General features: G+C 36.0%; 1 protein-coding gene across 1 annotated transcript; it reads left to right on the top strand.

Annotated features, from left to right (window-relative positions):
- The first annotated feature begins 910 nt into the window (after positions 1-910).
- Positions 911-3852, top strand: LOC149219787 (beta-amylase 3, chloroplastic-like). Its single transcript, XM_089384486.1, has 4 exons — positions 911-1621; positions 2121-2331; positions 2459-2569; positions 2708-3852. Exons 1-4 carry the CDS (start codon positions 1002-1004, stop codon positions 3509-3511), a joined length of 1746 nt encoding a protein of 581 aa, XP_089240612.1. The 5' UTR covers positions 911-1001; the 3' UTR covers positions 3512-3852.
- Positions 3853-20380: the final 16528 nt, after the last annotated feature.

Here is a 20380-nt window from a genome sequence, read left to right as displayed (position 1 = left end):
CAACGGATAACGTCCATTTAATGGCCCCAGCACGGCGACCTTACATTATTGGCATTGAGCAAAAACAACGGATAACGTCCATTTAATGGCCCCAGCACAGCGACCTTACGTTCGTGTCTTCAAGTACGAAGGGTCCACGCTGAACTGCACCGGAAGGGGCCGTAGGCCCAGCTGGCTCAACTATGGTTTTTTTTCACCAAACATTCATAGGTGGGCCCACTCGAAGGGGCCTAGCCACCTAACTTAACTATGGGTGCTGACGCAGAAGGAGCTAGGAGAATCAAGTCTGTTGAGAAAATATAACTTAATATGAGAAATTTAGATAGATAAATAGAAGCTGTGTTGTCATTAACTTTTAGGGGAGATTTGCGTGGGTTTTTTTAAGTGGCCATTGATGGCAAAACCGTGAAACAGAAGTCGTTGAGAACATAAGAGGCGACTATTTCAAGAAATAAAAAACGTTGGTTTCATATTAACGAAAAATATCTGTGCCCAAAATATCCTGATGAAATCAGTACCCTTTTCTGATAGCGTAACTTGAACTTAAATCTTGCAGTTAACGTAATAAATCAAAGCAGGATTCAGCGATTGTGTGCATGAAATCAGAATGATATCCACGCACATAAAATAAATATTCTCAAAAATATCAACGTGGCACCAAAATATCTTGTTCATTGGTATTGCATCAACGTGGGACCTGTATTTCTTTCCCTATTTGACCTGTTTCCATCTCTTTGAGTGCAATCTTAACGGCTTAAGCCTTTGCGTGCAGTTTCCGCATCAATTTCACCACTAATTTGATGGCAGGTGGCGAGCCCAGACGCTTGGCCTCTGGGAGCTGGTGGGCTGCTCCAAAAGTTCAGTAACCATTCCCAGTGCCCACCTCTATAAGAATAAACATCCAGCAAGGTCTAAAGTTATCACTTTACCTGCCTTACTAATAGCAGTTCTCAGAGTCTTTAAGAATCAGCTCTGTTAAGCTGCCCATAGATCTGTCGAAAATGTTTAGTCTCACTTTTACGTGTTCTTCCAATTCTAGCAATAACATCCTCTGTCGCTCTGAATGTTTTGCGGAGCAAGTACACGGTCCGAAGATATGCCTGAAAAATAACATCCTCTGTCGCTCTGAATGTTTTGCGGAGCAAGTACACGGTCCGAAGATATGCCTGAAAAATCCCAGGAAAGAAGTTTGTCGAATGAATGCCATGAAGCTGCCTTCTTTGAGAATTTCACAGCAGCAGAGGACCGGGTTGTGTAAGGCCTACAGTGTGCAAACCCAGACTGTTGTTGAAAAAGAGTTAATGCACCAAAGCCCTGCTATTAGTGAAGTAGCGATTCAAGGAGTGCCGGTTTTTGTGATGCTGCCTCTGGATACGGTGAAAGCCAATGGCACCCTTAATCGAAGGCGCGCCCTGAATGCTAGCCTCATGGCGCTGAAAAGTGGAGGAGTGGAAGGCTTAATGGTGGACGTGTGGTGGGGTTTGGTGGAGAAAGATGGCCCTGGTAACTACAACTGGTCCGGATATAAGGAGCTCGTTCAAATGGTTAGCAAGCATGGGTTGAAGCTTCAGGCAGTAATGTCTTTCCATCAATGTGGAGGAAACGTTGGCGACACTTGCAAGTAAGCATATTGTCTTAATCTTTCCAAGCGTTTACCTTAAAAGTCCAGTGAATTATGCATGTTTTTTGTGTCAGAGAGAGACTGATGTATCCCCAATTCCGTTATGTAGCAATATGTCAAATTCTTTCTACTGCGCTCAATATCAATTTTTTAACACACACAACAACTTAACTACCTAGTCGGTAGCAAAGAATTGAGAGATTGAAATGTTTGGGGGCATAACAGTCCGGAATCAAATTCAATTTGTACTTAGCTAGCCAATTAAATAGTCGGTTCAGCTATTTGCAGAGCAGCTTCGAAAAGTTTCTTAGCTCTTCGCCAGTCCTGTTCATATTTGGGAAGAATTGTAGGCCGCCCCGGGAACGGCGATGCGCCACAAAATTTGTTGGGCGAAAACGAGCACGGAAATTCTGAAAGAAGAGTTTGAGGCTCAAGTTTATCATGTTAAGGCCGTCATTGTGCTTTACTTATACTGCTGTTTGTTCTGTTGTGGATGTAGTATTCCCTTACCTCGCTGGGCTTTGGAAGAAGTCGAGAGCAATCCAGATTTGGTATACACCGATAAGGCTGGAAGGAGAAACAAAGAGTATATCTCGTTAGGGTGCGACACCCTGCCTGTGCTTAAGGGAAGAACGCCGATTCAGGTATACGCAGATTATATGAGAAGTTTCAGAGATACGTTCAGAGATATGCTTGGAAAAGTCATAGTGGTATGCCCATCTAATTCTCTCTCCAATTAATTGAAACGTAGATTTAATTTCCATTTCAAATCTGCGGTTGATCCGAACAGGTTTTGTTTGTTACCTTCCTGAGATTGCAAGTTTTACAAATATGCAGGAAATTCAAGTTGGAATGGGGCCTTGTGGAGAGCTGAGGTATCCCTCATATCCTGAGAGCAACGGCACCTGGCGTTTCCCTGGGATTGGCGAATTTCAGTGCTATGACAAGGTAAAGCAGCTTTCCTCTTCCCGGACAATTGGAAATTCAAATCTGTGATACAAATACGAGAATCCAATATATTTCTCTGTATGACCGACTTAAAATTACAGTAACCACCTAAATGTTTGGAATCCAATTTTTGTACAGTACTTGAAGGCGTCCTTAATCGCCCGTGCAGAGGCCGTTGGGAATGGCGAGTGGGGGCTAGACTGCCCTCGCGATTCAGGGAATTATAACCAGTTTCCGGAAGACACTGGCTTCTTTCGGAGAGAAGGAACATGGGACACCGATTATGGCAGATTCTTTCTCAATTGGTATTCGGAAATGTTACTTGCTCATGGTGACAGAATTCTGAGTGCTGCAGAAGGCGTTTTCAGGGGCAGCGGTGCCAAATTATCTGGAAAAGTTGCAGGGATCCACTGGCACTACGGCTCAAAATCTCACGCTGCAGAGCTGACTGCGGGATACTATAACACCAGAGAAAGCGATGGGTATCTCCCCATTGCACGCATGTTTAAGAAACACCGAACTGTTCTGAACTTCACCTGCTTCGAGATGAAAGATGAAGAGCAGCCACAGCACGCACGGTGCAGTCCGGAGAGGCTTCTGAGACAGGTTACGGAGGCTACCAGGAAATCAGGTGTGGGTCTTGCTGGGGAAAATGCGTTGCAGAGGTTCGATGGAAGTGCATACGCCCAAATCATGCACAATTCAAATCTCAAGCCGCGTGATAGCAATGATAGCAAGTCCCAGATGTGTGCTTTCACGTATCTGAGGATGAACCAGCAAATGTTTCAGAGCGAGAATTGGCATCGCTTCGTGTGGTTTGTAAGGAACATGAGCGAAGGACGAACGCTGAGGTATGGAGAAGAGGATCGTTCTGAAACGGAGCTCAAGTTCAACGCCGCTGCGTATCTGAGAAATGATGCCGCAGCTCTGATGCACGCTTAGCTTTATTCTTGATTCTGCCTACCAAAGTGTGTAAGTAATTAAGAGGGTGTATTATATGGTATCGGGATAAATTGTGCTTATCAATAGGTTCGTGTGCAGTATGCTTAGCATAAAATGTCCAGAGCATAGTTTTATTAGTCAAGCGATTCAGCCTCATTTCCATTCGATGTGAGGTATTTATACCAATGGAATCCTCTACATACTGTATAAAGATTTATGAGTAGAATACTCAATACTTTCTATAACATTCTTCCCATTTGTAATGTCGACTTTATATCATCAATAAAAAGTAATTGTAAATTGATATTTATCTGATATAGAAAAAGTTCTGCATTTATTAAGTGTGAAGACTGAATCACTGTCTACAAGTCGTTAATATTCAAAATTACCTGAAATTTTAGATAGCTCAAAGATTCTGCAAATACGTTATTTATTTCATTTTATTTTTGGATTTATTTTGGAAAGCGTATATTAAAATTTTATAACTAAAATATTATATCAATATTTTCAATTTTTAATTATTAATAAAAATGAGAAGTTATATATATATATATATATATGATGGTGACTAATGAAATATATATATAATACGAGGATGATTAATGTTTATTAAGATTTATATATATCACGGTGATTAATGTTTATTAAGATTTATATGGTTTATAGAATCATAATAGTCTAAATTTTTTAGCATTTTATTTCTATCTTTAAAAAAAAATGGGATAAATGCTCCTAAATCATCATAGTTTTATTGACTCAATAGGTCAAGAAAGCTAGTAGTATGACAAATATCTTGAAAAATAAATCTAATGTGAGCAAGTATAAGATGGATAATCTAAAAGAAAATGTTTTTCATCTTCAACTCTTTTAGGATTACACAAGTGACAAACTCTTTCACCCAATGGTATTTTGGGAATTGAGCAACTCACTATATTACTATGAGAATTAGTTTTTTATCTTTGCAATGTCCATTTTCTTTTTTAAGGGAAAAAAGTTATTTTGATTTTCAAACTTGGGGTTAATCACTTCCTTGTGATATCTTAGTTTCCTTTTTCCCTCTAGCTTTTTAGTGCCCCACAACTTCTATTTAAATTTTGAAGTAATATTTTTAATATTATCTAAATTTTACAATATCATCTCCTCCTTTATTCTCAAATGGACCAATCAAGGCTACGCATCCTTATGTCACTCTCACTTAAGCCAAATGTGGGGCTTTTGGCTAGATTAGAAGCAATTTTACGAAACCTCTTAGCATCCATGTTGTCTAACATATTCTTATACATAAGATAACTAGTCATGGTCATGCTTTCAACGAGGACATGCTTTCAATGAGGAAGGCTTGCTTTAATTAGGAGGATATGGTAGAGAGTATTTCTTTTAATCTTGAGGTGTAGGTTATAAATCTCTTTTGGATCCGTGCTCGACAACTCTTTGGATATATTGCAACATCTCTTTGGATATATTGCAACATCAAGCCTCACATCCATATAGAATAACAATTTGAATGATGAAAGTCTCAAAGACGAGCTTTTTCTTTATCACAAATCCAAAAGTCTACAAACTTACAATTGTTTTCAAGCCCATAGTAAGTTTTCCAACCTCCATTTATACTTTTCTCAATTCTAATATTCTAATTGAGCTTATGATGGATGTTAATTCCCACATATTTGTATAAAGGAACTTTCATTGAGGAGTTTTTGTCATAACTAAAAGTACCATAGACGATCTTGTTGGATTTACTTTTGTCGGTATTAATAATCTTACCCATCTTGGAACAAAAATCTTGGAGCATTATGAAATGTTTGCCAAGATTGTAATGGCTTCTTGCAAATAGAACATCATTAACATAAAGGACAACAGTTATGACCATACTAGTGAGTCTGGGGCAAACATAACCTGCATCTTCCAAGCACTCTTCTATCTTATCAATGTATATGGAAAAAAGGGTAGGGTATAAAGGACACCCTTGCTTGAATTCAATATTGCATTTAATTTATTTAGACTAACCCTTAGTGATCCTAAGCTTGGCAATAACATTAGAAACAACATTACCACAATGACCATCAACAACTATTATCTCTTTAAGCCTCTTCCATAGCTTTGTTCTAAGGATGATGTCAAAAGTTTTTCCAAAGTCAACAAAACAAAGAGGAACCATTATCTCTTTAAGCCTCTTCCATAGCTTTGTTCTAAGGATGATGTCAAAAGTTTTTCCAAAGTCAACAAAACAAAAAAAGAGATCAATTCTATTATTGTGGAATTCCTATACAATTATCCTACTCTACAATTATTCTAAGGGTAATAAGATAGTCCACAATTCAATGGTATCTCTTAAACATTAATTGACCTTTAGCTTTTTTACCATGGTTTTTAAGCCAAAGGCTAATCTTCTTTTCCGGCTAAAATGTGATTAACCATAATGGTCTTGGAATTAGATGGAATATTTTTATCCCCACTCTTAAAGATAAACACAATAAGACTATGTGTCCAAAGCTTAGGGAAACCTTGCCTCATTGCCAAATTAAAAACCTTGTTTATATGAAAGATAAAGATAGATTCTACTCTTTTAAAATTTTCAACTTAATAACTTTCAATAGAATCAAGATAGATTCTACCATTTTAACTTTCCCATTAAAAAATTAAATAAACCCAAATTCAACCAATGCTATATATATATATATAGATAAATATAAAATAATCTCAAATTCAACCAATACTATATATATATATATATAAAATTCATAAAAATATAAAAATAACTTTCCATATTTTTGATATAAAAAATATTTTAAATTACCATTAAAAAATAAATATATATATTACCTCTCACTATTTCACAACTTTATATATAAAAAAATTATTATAAAAATATTGAGCTATATCAATATTTTTAAATATTATATAGGTAAAAAATGCTTTTAATCCCATAAATATAAATTTTATAAATATATAAACACATTTTATCCATTTACTATAAACTTCCATGAATATTAACATAAATATTTTATTTATATTTATTATATTTCATTAATATTATTTTATTTTACACATTTTATAAAGGAGTTGTTTTTAGTGCGATTTTTCTGGACTTTTCACTGCCGGAATTTGGTTGAAAAAATTGAAGTGAAATTTTGATTTGTGTTATTTAAATTAGTTTTTTGAGTGTATCTATGGATTCAGCACCCTAGAAACACCTAGAGCACTTCGAGTGCACAAAATTACCTATTGATTTCAATAAATTCTTCCCAGAAAAAATTGCACTAAAACAACTCCTTAAAAAAATCCATTTTATCCCTTTAAACTATGTTAAAAGAGAGTTCCATGAATATAAACATAAATATTTCTAAAAACAACTCTTTTAAAAAATCCATTTTATCCATTTAAACTATGTTAAAAGAGAGTTCCATGAATATAAACATAGATATTTCTGAAGTTTATTGTACTTCGTTGCACCTATTTTTTTATCGCACACATCTTTCAGTGCTCCAACTTTACGTTTTCCTCCGTTATAAACATTTAAAAGAGAAGTCTTATAATGCAGGGGTATTTATTATCTTCAGGGCTTAAGTTCTTGCAGGCGTTGCATTTTCTAATATTCAGTGACGAAGATCTAAATATCAATTCAACCCATTTGATTGTGCTAAAATTGAACAAGTACGTAATGTATAAAACTAATATATATTTTTTCTTTAAATTTAAATAATAATTATCATTATTATTAACTATAATATTTAATCTTTTTATTTTTATCTTATAAGTTATATATTATGACTATAATGATTCTCCTATCATCGTAGTTTGTTGTTAGGGAGACTAAACCAATAACAAAAAGAAGGGTAGTAATCTAAACATTTACAAAATCAGACATATTGGTTGAGCCAATTTCTGGCATTAATAATGCTATCAATCTTGTGTAAACAATATACGTGCTTGAAATAAAACTTGAACTTATGTGTATATAAATTGTATAATAGAAACATGGAGCCACAAAGAGAAACAACCATACAATCAAAACATTAAGCCATCTAGATTAGCTCAGGAGGAAGTCAAAACATTAATGGGGTTTGTTGAGGTGTTTGGCGAAGTTGGGTCCTTGCCACGAGTCAGTGTGGCTTCTATGCAAGTTAGCCAAAGCACCATGTCCCTGTGCTCAACCTATGGGTCATCCATTTGAAGGAGGATTTATCTTTTGGACTTGTTCCTCACAATGAGGACCATGCCAAGGAGTGCTTTGATGTGCTAGTAGAGCTCAATTCTGCTAAGATATTGGTTTTTTCTATCTTTGGTGTGGCTCCTATTGGGAACCCAGTTGGAGACATAGGCCAAGACTTCTATGTCAATAAACTCCCCTATATCTGCCAAGACCTCTTTACTTGCATGATGGATTTTTTCTTGAATGTCTGTCAGAGTATGCAAGTGGAAGCATTGAGCCACAAAATGTATGCGAAGACAAGCTCGAGCATTGCCATCCACAAGACTCAATGAGTCGCACTGGCTTTGAGCACATTATCGGGGCATGGTGGAGGCAAGGGGGAGGCATTGCACAAGCAAGGAGAGGCACATGCAATAGATAACAAGTGGGAGAAGTTGCGGGATGGTAAAACAATGAGGGAAAATCGGGGCTTGCAGAGGTTAGAGGTAAAGAAGAAACTAACAATGGCCCAACAACACCCATCGATAAAAGTCGATGAGAACTAGAATAAACCAACATCGCTCGACGACAACCATCTACCAAATATCCAACTAGAATAAACCATCAAGAATGCAATGGCAAATTTAGATAGAAGCATGCTCCTCTGACAAGCAATGGGAGCCAACCATCAATGTGAAAATTGGAAATGAAGCAACTAGAGTTCAAACTAAAAGATGCCAAGAATGATTGTCTCTAAGCAGAGCCATAACACATGAATTGAAATTCAAGCTCGTCATCGCCCAGCTCGCCCTTACATCACTAGGGAAGAATTGTAGTACTCAAACAAAGGTGAGAGCCAAATTTACAAAGTTGGGAGAGGCCATGCCAAGGCAACTTAGTCCTTCCCCCGAAGAGAAATTAGAAAATTTCGTGAGCCAATGGGAAACATTCTTATGAATCACTAAACCTAGATAGAAAAAACCTAACTTTGCACAGTGCGAGCTAAGAAATCTCGAATAACCTGAAATCCCAAGAGCCACAATGATGCAACCATTCCATGACCATCCTTTCACCAGCACCCTCTAACATTACAAACAATGTGAAGTGTGTCTAGTCAATTTAACGTCTTAAATTGCTCTACATAAATTATCAATCCGGGTATCATAAACTGATGAAGTGTGGTGCACCATATGTGCTTAGTTAACATTTTTCTTACTTCGTTGTTTTATAGTTTATGTTGTTTTTGGGGTTTTGTTCTTGTTGGTTTCCTAAAGTGTTTAATGCAAATGGAAATCCTATTCTAAGGTCTTAAGAATACTTTTAAAGGTCAAGTATGGATGTAGATTTCAAGACAAGGTTTATGTCCCTTATGGTAACTTCCAAAACTTAACATTTCAAAAGATCTCAAAACATGTTATTGATCAAATCAGTACTTGAACAAAAGTGTAAATATGCAGCTACTTAAATCAAACAAAAGATGAAATACTGATCATGAAATCACTGTCTCTGCTACCCATCTAATTACAGAAATAAAATCTAAACTATTGCACTTAAACAAACCAAAAATTGCAGACTAATGAAAGTAAAATCAAGTCACTTCACTTATAATCCGATAGCTTGCCAAGTAGCATTTTCGGGTTAAGCCATGGCTCTAGAGATAACTTCAATAACATGAAGAATTGATATCTGAATTACCTACTTGCAAATGAACGTAAAATCAAGTCACTTCACTTATAATCCGATAGCTTGCCAAGTAGCAATTCGGGGTTAAGCCATGGCTCTGGAGATAACGTCAATAACATGAAGAACCTGATAGCTAAATTACCTACTTGCAAATGAAAGTAAAATCAAGTCACTTCACTTATAATCCGATAGCTCACCCAGTAGCTTTTCGGGGTTAAGCTATGGCTCTGGAGATAACGTCAATAACATGAAGAACCTGATATCTAATTGCAAAGATGAAAGTAAAATCAAATCACTTCACTCATAATCCAATAGCTAGCCAAGTAGCTTTTCGGGGTTAATCCATGGCTCTGGAGATAACATCAAATGACATGAAGAATTTGATATCTAAACTAACTAACAACAACAAATAAATAAGACTGAAATCAAAGCATAATTGAAATTGAAAAAGTTCAGTAGAGAGGCAAATCTTATGTCACTATTTGATGCAAAAACATGTAAAGAAAAACTAATCTACAATCAACCGGTTGAACACACTTGCATGAATTAAAATTGCATCACTGAAAACTATAATCTATCAAACTTGAAAGCAATCAAATGACATAATGAAATCAAATCAAAATTACAAATAAAATCTATTCTACCTTACATTCTAATGTGCTCCATGACATCTACTTCACATCTCCTTCCATGTTGAGAACATCAAAGCTTTATTCAAATTCTTCAAAATTACAAAGTACAACAAAGCTCTCCAAAGCTTTCCAAAGCCATCAAAGAAGAACTACAAAGCCAAGCTAAGCTAAGACTAACAAGCTAACAAAACTAACAAATGAAGGAGAGAGATCTCCTATTTATACAAAAAGATGAGAAGCCATCTCATTAATGAGAGTCCATGAATCTCTCCCTCTACCTCTAGAGTCCTAATCAAAATAGGAACTGATAAGACACGTCTTCTTAGAGTTCCAATACAATTAGGAGATGTGACACATATCCTCATGATCCCATGATTCTTTCCACTCAAATTCGAATTTGGCCTTAGAGTGCCACATAAAGGTCTTCTAGAAGCCTCCTTTTGACCTACACATGTCAACAATCTCAACCCATTTGTTAGGTATAAGCATATGCACATTATTTCCTAATTTTTAACCACAAATTCACTTAAAAATGCTAAGAATTAATAAAGTTTGGAAAAACATAAATGTGGCCCAATGATAGTGAAAGTGGGACGAATGTAGTGACGTAGTAGTGAAATGGAGGTGATATAATGGACATAATAGTGAAAGTGTAATGGAAATGAATGACATTTTCAAGACCCAACAAAGTGTGTTAATGATGGTCTAGCTATTGAAATAATATCAAGGACAAATGAGGGTGGGTGGTGCCCATGCCTCCTCTCTTTATTGAGCAAAGTGACAACAGGGTACCACCCCATCTTCACGTCCCCATCATTCCATTTGTGTTGTGTCTCACCCCATACGAGGAAACAATGATTTTTTTATTTTGTTTTAATTTGAATTTGAAAGAGTATTTATATTGTATAGTTTTGTGCCTGGTTTGTAGCAAATACATCGGCCAATATAGAGCTAATTCAACAATTGTTTCCAACTATTTTCTACTTTCAAATAGGAATACATGATTTTCTTGAGGAGAATATATCTTAGCAACAAAAAGAAGGGTTTTGTAGGTGAATACCTTACAAAATATCCCCAACAAAATAAATAAATTTACAACACATAATTGATTCTAAAATCCTTCATGATAGGTCAAGTCCCATTAGCACAATTGGTTGAGGATGGGCCTCATTAGCAAGGCGACCTAGGATCGAACCTCATGGAGGCTGTTGCGCCTGTGTTAGGGGGAGGAGACATGCTAAAATCCAGCGAACTTAGGGTTGGTGTGGCCGAGGCCGGGTGTGATCCCCGAGTGATTTTGACGACTTAGATGCGCCTGGGTCGTGGTTTCTCAAGCCACAAGTCAAGCCTCGATAAACACAGGTCACTTGACCAAAAAAAAATCATTCAAGATAACTTCTTTGTATGTATATGTTTCTTCATTGTTGCAATAAAGTCAATTGGGACCCTTAATTTTCCATTTTTATATTTTCTTGTATCAACCAATTTAACTATTTTTTTAATAGACCTCATCTGCTATTACAGAATTATAACAAACCTAATTTGGATATTAATCTTTAATTCACCTATCTTCAATTTACAACCCTTGTTAGCATACTTGTTTGCTTCTTTGTTGAAGTCTCTTAGGACATGGAAATATGTTTTGGATGGGATATCTTCTGCAATTTTCTTGATTCTTTTCATGATGTTTTCCATAGATTTTTCCTTTGGGAGGGAGTATTTGACCAAATGATACAAGATTAAGAAAGAATTTCCCATAATTGTAAGTGTTCCACTTGATGTTTTTTGGCTAACAAAAATCTTTGGTAGAGATCATATATCTCTACTTGATTATTTTTTATATTACCTTGACCCCATAAATAGCTGAAGACTTTGTCTTCCTTAAAGTCACAAAATACCCCCTCTTACCATCTCTAACCATGATATTTAAGTTAATTGTTATTTTTTAATAATTATATTTTAATTAGAAGAATATTTATTTAAAATAAACATCTACTTGTGTTTATCTAAAATGCTAGTTCATATTTTAAGAGTGAGATTTTCATAAAATTATATGATTTTATTAAACTAAATTTTATTACTTTATTAAAATATATTATTATTTTTCTTTAAATATTATTTATATTATACAAATATTTTTTAAATTTGAATAAATATCTTCAAGACTAATAAATATTTTAGTGATTCATTGATAAATTAAATTAAAAAAATTAATGAAACAATTTATTGTTTCTCAATTAAAAAAATAATATATAATATTTAATGTATTTTTAATATTAATAACACTAAACTTTATAATGTAATTATATTAGTGATCAATTGTCATAAATTCACATAATATTGAAAAGAGGAAAAAAGGGTAAATTTTCACTAGGAAACTTACTTTTTTATGGCCATTATTTTTATTTTTGATAATATTATTTACCAATAGCACTAGCTCATGTATATAAGTTAAAAGTTTTTAGATGGTTACAAAGGATCTCTTCAATCTGGATTTCTACAAAGGAGTTCTCCATTGCTCATATATGTGCATCACTATGGATCCGACACGTATCATGTTCAGCCATTCCAAATGCTTGGTATATAGTCTCAATGTCGGCGAATGCTATTTCCAACCCTATAGCTCCATAAATGCCTGTACTTACACCCCTCCTTACGTCAACATTCGATGGATGCATGGTTGGGAGCCTGCGATGACGTAAGGAGAATGGGTCTCTGGGCTGTAAAGTACAGGCATTTATGGAGCTATAGGGTTGGAAATAGCATTAGCCAAGTACAGACATTTATGGAGCTATAGGGTTGGAAATAGCATTCGCCCTCAATGTCCTGGTATGTATCGAGTCCCTGTTTAATTATCAGCTGCTGCATGCACGGGTACCTTTTTGCACGGGTACCTTTTTGCTCCATTTTTCATTGAATATTAGTTTACTATAATAGTGTCTAATGTACATGTATCTGGGTATAAATTCTCTCTATTTTATGTTAGCTGTAGGATATATGGGAAACAAATCTTTCCCTTTTTCATATATTTTCTGTATCAGACTTCTATTGCGGTTTATATTAATATATACAACTTTTTTTCGTACTAAAAAAAAAAATTAAAAGTTTATGAAGGTCATTAGATTTGGGATACAAATGTAGATAAAAAGACAATTATGGTAATAAAGATGGAAAGAAATCTAATTTTAAAATTGGAAGTAAGTTATACACTTAAAAAAAAAATTAATGACATAAATAACCAGAAAATCTTTATTTATAAAATGCAAATAATTTAATAAATTTAATCACAACCTTAACAATAGGAAACTTTCTTTTTTATTAAATCTTGAACATACACGTAATATTTATAATAAGAAAACTTGAAAATCTAACACTCTTTACAATATAAACATGCATATTAATGTAATTAGATTTATCTAAAACCATAATAATTTCATATGTTATGTATTGTTTAATCAATAAATTAGTACTTATAAAAATTTTTAAAAGGAAATGAAAAAAAAAAAAAAAACCTAAAAATATATTGGTTTTTAGAATACAAAACTATATTTATAATAAATATATATTGTATATAACTTAATTATTACAAATATTATTTATATTTATAAAAATCATAATACTAATTAATATTTAAAGTTATTTGTATTTATAAAATATTTAATTATGTCGGTGTTCCTCTGCGGGGTTTTGTTGGGTAGATTCAACGAATCACATACGCTTATTTTTGTCCTCCTTCAAACCAAAAATTGACACACTGATGCTTTTCCTCCGAACTTAGGAAAGCTGCAACAGCTCGGAAAGCTGGCTAAATTGACACGCCGGTGTTTTTCCTCCGAGCTTAGGGAAGCTGCAATAGTTGGGAAAGCTGGCTAAATTGACACGCCAGTGCTTTTCCTTTGAGTTTAGGGAAGCTGGAACAGTTGGGAAAGTTATAACTTAGCAATAACGATATCTGTGGAGAGCTATGAAATTGGTTCCTGCAAGCAACTTCGGAGATTTTATCATTCAAAAAAATAAAACTCTAGTTTGATACCTGTGAATCTCAGTGCTTTACGTCGATGCTTTTCCTCTGAGCTTAGGGATGCTACAACAATTGGGAAAGATGGAACTTAGCAATAGACAACTCGGTGGAGAGATTCTTGCTTAAATTGGTTCTTGTAACTAGCTTGGGGAGATTTTATCTTTCAAAAAAACAAATCCCCAGTTCGATACATGTGAATCTCGGTACTTTATTAGTACTTAATTATTTATACCTTGGACAATCTTCTCACATGATTCATTCCTTCTAAGCTCGGGAAGCAGAAGTTGAATACCTTCAATGTCTCGAAAAATCGTTTGTTTGGTACAGTTCATTTCACGTTTGAGAGTCTGGTATATAAAAAAAGTTTTTTTGGGAAATCCAAGTTCTATAGCGAGGACGTTTTTTATGACATGGCATATTATTCTAAAGAGCAAAGGGAAAACACAGGTGCAGGTCTAGTTGGTGGTTGCTTCATTGCTTGCTTATGTTGTCTCTCATTATTCATCATTGGATTCACATGGTTTTACGGAAGGTGTCGAAGCTTTGCAAATTCAGAGAAGAAGAAGTCAATCAACAAACCTTCATGCATGTTGACTTCATTAGCTTTAGTTGGAGTTCAAGAAGTTCCATAAATTGAAACAATTCAACCCTTTCACGGTAATAGTATTTCTTTCTTTTCTCTCCAACCCTCTCCAACCCTTAACCTAGGTTTTTCGTATAGAGCTCATAAAGCTCCAAAAACTGAAGGAATTCAACCTTATCATGGTAACATTTTTTCTTACTTTTCCCTCCAACCCTTGTTCTAGCTTTTTCTATAGAGCTCTAGGTCCATGCTAAAAAATTATCTAACCCCGAGGATTTAGGTGGATTGATCGAGCTTGGTTTTTTGGCTATGTTATGAGGTTCAAATTCTTGAAGGGTAGGGTGGGTGCGTGTGTCAGCAAGAGGGTCATCTCATATTCTGAATCTTGTCGTTGCTTAGGGCTAGGGTCTAAAGAACTAATGTTATAGAATTATTTCTTGTTGTCAACACCTTCTTCTATCCTGGCCATTGAATACTACACGTTCTATGCTCATGGTAGCCCTCTAAGCTTTTTCTTATGCCCTAGTGGTCACCTCTTTTACTATCCTCGAAATCTGGTATTACGAAATTTGTGCATAATTTGATGGGAGTTAGTCTTATATCATTTTTGGTGAAGCGATTTTTGGGGGAGTATCCAAAGAGGCCAAAGAAACCTTCTCCTTCATATATTTTATGGTGCCAGGAACAATGGAATTTGGTAGGTATTATTAGAAAAATGTAGGTGTGGAAGGAAAGACTATACTAATTATTAAGGGAAATATCCCAAAAGTCCTCTAAAAAAGGTGTTTTATTGACTTCCTCACAATATAAGGCCTTAACAGAATTCAGATGGCTTGGGAACTTTAGTCTTCAATATTCTCATCACATGTGCATATTGAATATGCATTTCCCTCATGTCATAGACCATATTGGTATTTTCTAAGACAAATGAAATATTTGATTCTCTCATAATTTCATTGTGCAAATTAATTATGGCATTAGAAGAAAGGCTTTGATTTTTATTTTATGAATGTCTCACATATTTCTTTAGATTGCTCATTTTAATCTTTTGCTCAAATTTGTTATGTTATGCTACCAACAAGTGAAATTACAAAATCCAAATGTTATTTTCAAGGATATGGGATCCATTTTGGGAGAAAAATGGAAAGCATTAAGTGCAGAAGAGAAGAAACCATATGAAGGGAAATATGAAGCTGAAAAGGAAGAATACTTGAAGGTAAATTCTAAAATCCCCAAAGTATATTTACTATGGACCTTTGTGTTTTCCATTCGACATTCGAATGGCTTATCAGTATTGTGATTTTGAAGGTTGTGGGACAAGAGAAGCATGAGATTGAAGCGCTAAAGCTTCTCCATGATTAATAGAAGCAGAAGACAACACTTGAACTTCTAGAACAATATATATAATACTAGAAGGTAAGGCCCATTCAATTTTCTCCATGATTATAATTACAGTAAGGGAATGAAAACCACAAACTCCAACAACTCTCTAAGAAACATTGAAAAGTTGTTTTTAATTTTGATAGGTTGAGAGCAAGGGCTCAAATTTAACTCCGCAAGTACCTACATTCTCTTTGTGACTTGGGACGTCACCATGGTCATGTGTATAACAAGCAACGATCCTTATGACCTGTTTGAGAAAATAAACTAGAAAAATTGCCCATTAGTTCATTTAAGTATTGCCTTACACATTTTAAAAATGAAAATTGAATATGAATGTGAACTGTTGTGTAAGTATGCTTATGAAAAAAATTTCTACCCGTGTTGTGGTTATTACAAGATGTAAAGGGAAAGGATAAGAGTAAATGAAAGGCATTGCTAGTTTATACTCCAAGACAATTTTAGGCACAAAATTCCATATGGCAGCTCAACAATCCCAAATAGAACAAAAGATGAGTTTGTTGATCCACGTGGGCTTTTCCCTCATCTCGCTATGGGTCGCCTCAAAATCCAATTTCAAATCTCCCTTCACTTATGCGATAACATTTCTTTATCTCTATCAAGTAATTCATGGGATTTTCGTTGCTTTTTCTATTGCTTTTTATAATAGCCCTAGTGAAAATTCCATGTAATAAAAGTTAATAAAGGCACAATAATAACCATGGTTGATGGGACACTTATTCCAAGTTGAATGTTGGGCAAGACATCCTAGTGTGGGTGTTCATTTGGTTGTAAATGGCTAAGGAAATTGGCAAAGGCAATGGCTAAGTCTTTGGAAAGGAAAAATGGCATTTTTTGCACATTTATTTATGGAAATAATGGAAATTAGGAGAAAAGGGAGGTGAAAGGTCACAGGTTGCATGTGAGGAAGAAAATGAAGGAAAATAATGGAAAATGAAGAAAATAGAGGCCTCATTAATAAAAAGGCTTATGAAGATCAGTACATAGACTTTTGTTAGTTTAGTTTTGGAGCTCTCTCATTATTCTCTCTCTCTCTTGTACTCTTAGATACTTAGAGTTTTCTTGGAGCACTCTTGGAGAGTGTGGAATACTTGGATTTTTGGAACAAGAAGGCAAAGGAAGAGAAGGAAAGGCACAAGAGGACATCACGATCAACAACTACAACGGATTTGGCTTGTAGTGATCCGAATGGAAAATGGCATCAACCCATGGTACTCATTCACCCATATTATTCATCGACCCATGGAATTTACCCATGGTATTGTAAATGGCATCTGCCCGTGGTATTGTAAAATCCACCCATGGTACTCTTCCACCCATATTATTCATCGACCCATGGAATTTGCCCATGGTATTGTAAATGGCATCCGCCCGTGGTATTGTAAAATCCACCCATGGTATTCATTCACCCATGGAATTTACCCGTGGTATTGTAACTAAAAATACTATAAGTAACAAGTCACATTTTGTAAAAGGACAGATTGTCCGCCACAATGTAGCCTTTACAGTTCAGAGGCATGTAGCCATCACATCTCTTCTCAGAGATAAGCTACCATCGCCCTAGCTGATTTATCAAGGATTACTATTTTTAATAAAAAGTTTCTTTGTGGTTTTGTTTATTGGGCATTCTCCTTATTTTTCTTCTGGCATTTCAAGTTTTCAGATCTTGGGGGTCTCTCTACCCCAAGATCCATTTCAATATTTCAGATCTTGGGGGCCTCCTCCCAAGATCCGGATCAGTGGTATCAGAGCAGGTTATGATTCCATGAGAATGAGGGTTTCATGCATTTTTCAGTCTCAATTTTTTTGCAGGATTTTTTTTTTTGGGCGGCGACTTTTCAGATCAGATCTGAAACATCTGGTACAAAATTTACAAAAACAAATACCAGATCTGGATTCCTCTCGAAAAATCACCCAATTTCAAAAAAAAAATGGGTTGAATCAGAGTCCGGATGAAGGAGATATCGCTGATTTAAAAAATCAGTGGGGTTGGAGAAAATTTTTCGGGGCAGCGAGTTTGCGGCGCAGATCTGGACGTTCTGGTGCAAGATCTGCTAGATCTAATTCTAGATCTGGAATCTTTGTGAAAAAACACCCACTTTCAAAAAAAAAATCAGTGGAATCGGAGTCCGGATGAGGGAGATATCGCTGATTTAAAATCAGCTCTTTTTGCAGAAATTTAGGGTGACGGCGGCAGAGTAGCAGCGCAGATCTGAAATTCCAGTGTCTGAATCAGGATTTCTATCACATGGGAAGATGCAAAATGGCCCTTCTGCTTCCAAAAACAGGTTATAATAAATATTCTGAGTTATATTGGCCGAGTTATGTCCATTTTAATTCTGGAGCAGCATTCGGAGTGGGTTTCCATTGGAGACGTGCCCTCCCACCCCACTTTAGTAGGCACCTGCTTCACATTCATCAGTTTCAACATAGCAGCAATCGGCTTGGGTTATTTGGAGATGTGCCCTCCCACCCCAGGCTATGTAGGCACCTGCTACTTCATCAGCAACAAAGATCACGGTTATGGGTCATCCACAAACATCGAAGTCCATTTGCTCGGCCGCACATTGTCAGTATCACAGTTGGTCACAAGCATTACAGGGTATCTCTATCCTCGGATTTTCATGGTTATGGGTCATCCACAAACCAACACTTCATCGAAGTCCATTTTCTAGGCCGCACACTGTCATCATCACAGTTGGTCACAAGCATTACAGGGTATCTCTATCCTCGGATCTTCGTTTATCATGGTTATGGGTTAACCACATAAAACCCTTATCTTCAGTGGCTCTTCATATTCAACAAAGGCTTTGCAGGAGGGAACTTTACGCAATGGGGACCATTGCTTCTTAAGGAGGGAGGAATGATCCGAATGGAAAATGGCATCAACCCATGGTACTCATTCACCCATATTATTCATCGACCCATGGAATTTACCCATGGTATTGTAAATGGCATCTGCCCGTGGTATTGTAAAATCCACCCATGGTACTCTTCCACCCATATTATTCATCGACCCATGGAATTTGCCCATGGTATTGTAAATGGCATCCGCCCATGGTATTGTAAAATCCACCCATGGTATTCATTCACCCATGGAATTTACCCGTGGTATTGTAACTAAAAATACTATAAGTAACAAGTCACATTTTGTAAAAGGACAGATTGTCCGCCACAATGTAGCCTTTACAGTTCAGAGGCATGTAGCCATCACATCTCTTCTCAGAGATAAGCTACCATCGCCCTAGCTGATTTATCAAGGATTACTATTTTTAATAAAAAATTTCTTTGTGGTTTTGTTTATTGGGCATTCTCCTTATTTTTCTTCTGGCATTTCAAGTTTTCAGATCTTGGGGGTCTCTCTACCCCAAGATCCATTTCAATATTTCAGATCTTGGGGGCCTCCTCCCAAGATCCGGATCATGTAGGTACCGAGTTTCATGTATATTTTCCTCACTAGTTTTGACATGCATGGCATATGCGTGTGGATTATTGGTCATGATATGTCACTGGCATGGAGGATTGCTTGGATTGGTAGTGGATTCCCTAGCCTTTCCATTTCCTGGATAGCCATAACGATTGTGGGTTTATTTTCTTGTTTAGTTTTGGTTGGTTCTCATGTTTCCTTTAGTTTGGGTTGAATTATTAGTTCCTGGAAGCCCTGGTTGGACAAATGCTTTAGAAGTCCTGTAACAGCTTAGGTCGAGTTACTAGTCCTAGAAACCTTGGTAGGAAAAACGCTTTGGAAGCCCTTGGTGGGTTGAGTTACTAGTCTTGGAATCCCTGGTTGGACAAACACTCTGGAAGCCCTAAGAGAGTTGTGGGTTGAGTTACTAGTCTTGGAAGCCTTGGTTGGAATAAACACTCTGGAGCCCTGGAAGGCTTGGGTAGAAACCAATCTGATGATGGTTTTGTGATGTTCGACCGTGAGGTGGAATCACTGTTTGATGGGTTGAGGTGGTTGGCCTTTGGAAGCCCTGGATGGTTTTGGATTGATGTGTTCTATGAGATCCCACATTCATGATTGGAATATGGCACGGGGGTGAATGACTAAAGAGAGATTTGGCTCCTCCATTCTATGGTCGGGTGGAATGTAGAAGTGCCATCTTAGGTTTGGATTTTGCATCATCAATAATATGAGGTTATTTATCCTTATATTTCTATAAGTATTATAATGGTTTATATGTGGATTATATGGCTCTGATTTCCTTGGTATTTATGTTGCTATTATGTTGGTTATATATATGTTTTATGACAATAGCTATGTATGGCTCTCATCATGTTTTCACTTGTAAATGGATGAACAATGTATCTATGACCTAATGGATGAAATGGAAGCTAATGTGTTGAATACTTCTTAGCAATTCCCAGCTAAGTATGAGACCCCTATGCTTAGATCTATTATTTACACATGTAG

Source organism: Pinus tabuliformis, chromosome Q (assembly GCF_031772625.1).
Source record: "Pinus tabuliformis cultivar Carrire ecotype Pingquan chromosome Q, CPIR1, whole genome shotgun sequence".
Classification (NCBI taxonomy): domain Eukaryota; kingdom Viridiplantae; phylum Streptophyta; class Pinopsida; order Pinales; family Pinaceae; genus Pinus; species Pinus tabuliformis.
Note: the sequence above shows the minus strand (reverse complement) of the source record. Positions and strands in the feature narration are given on the sequence as shown.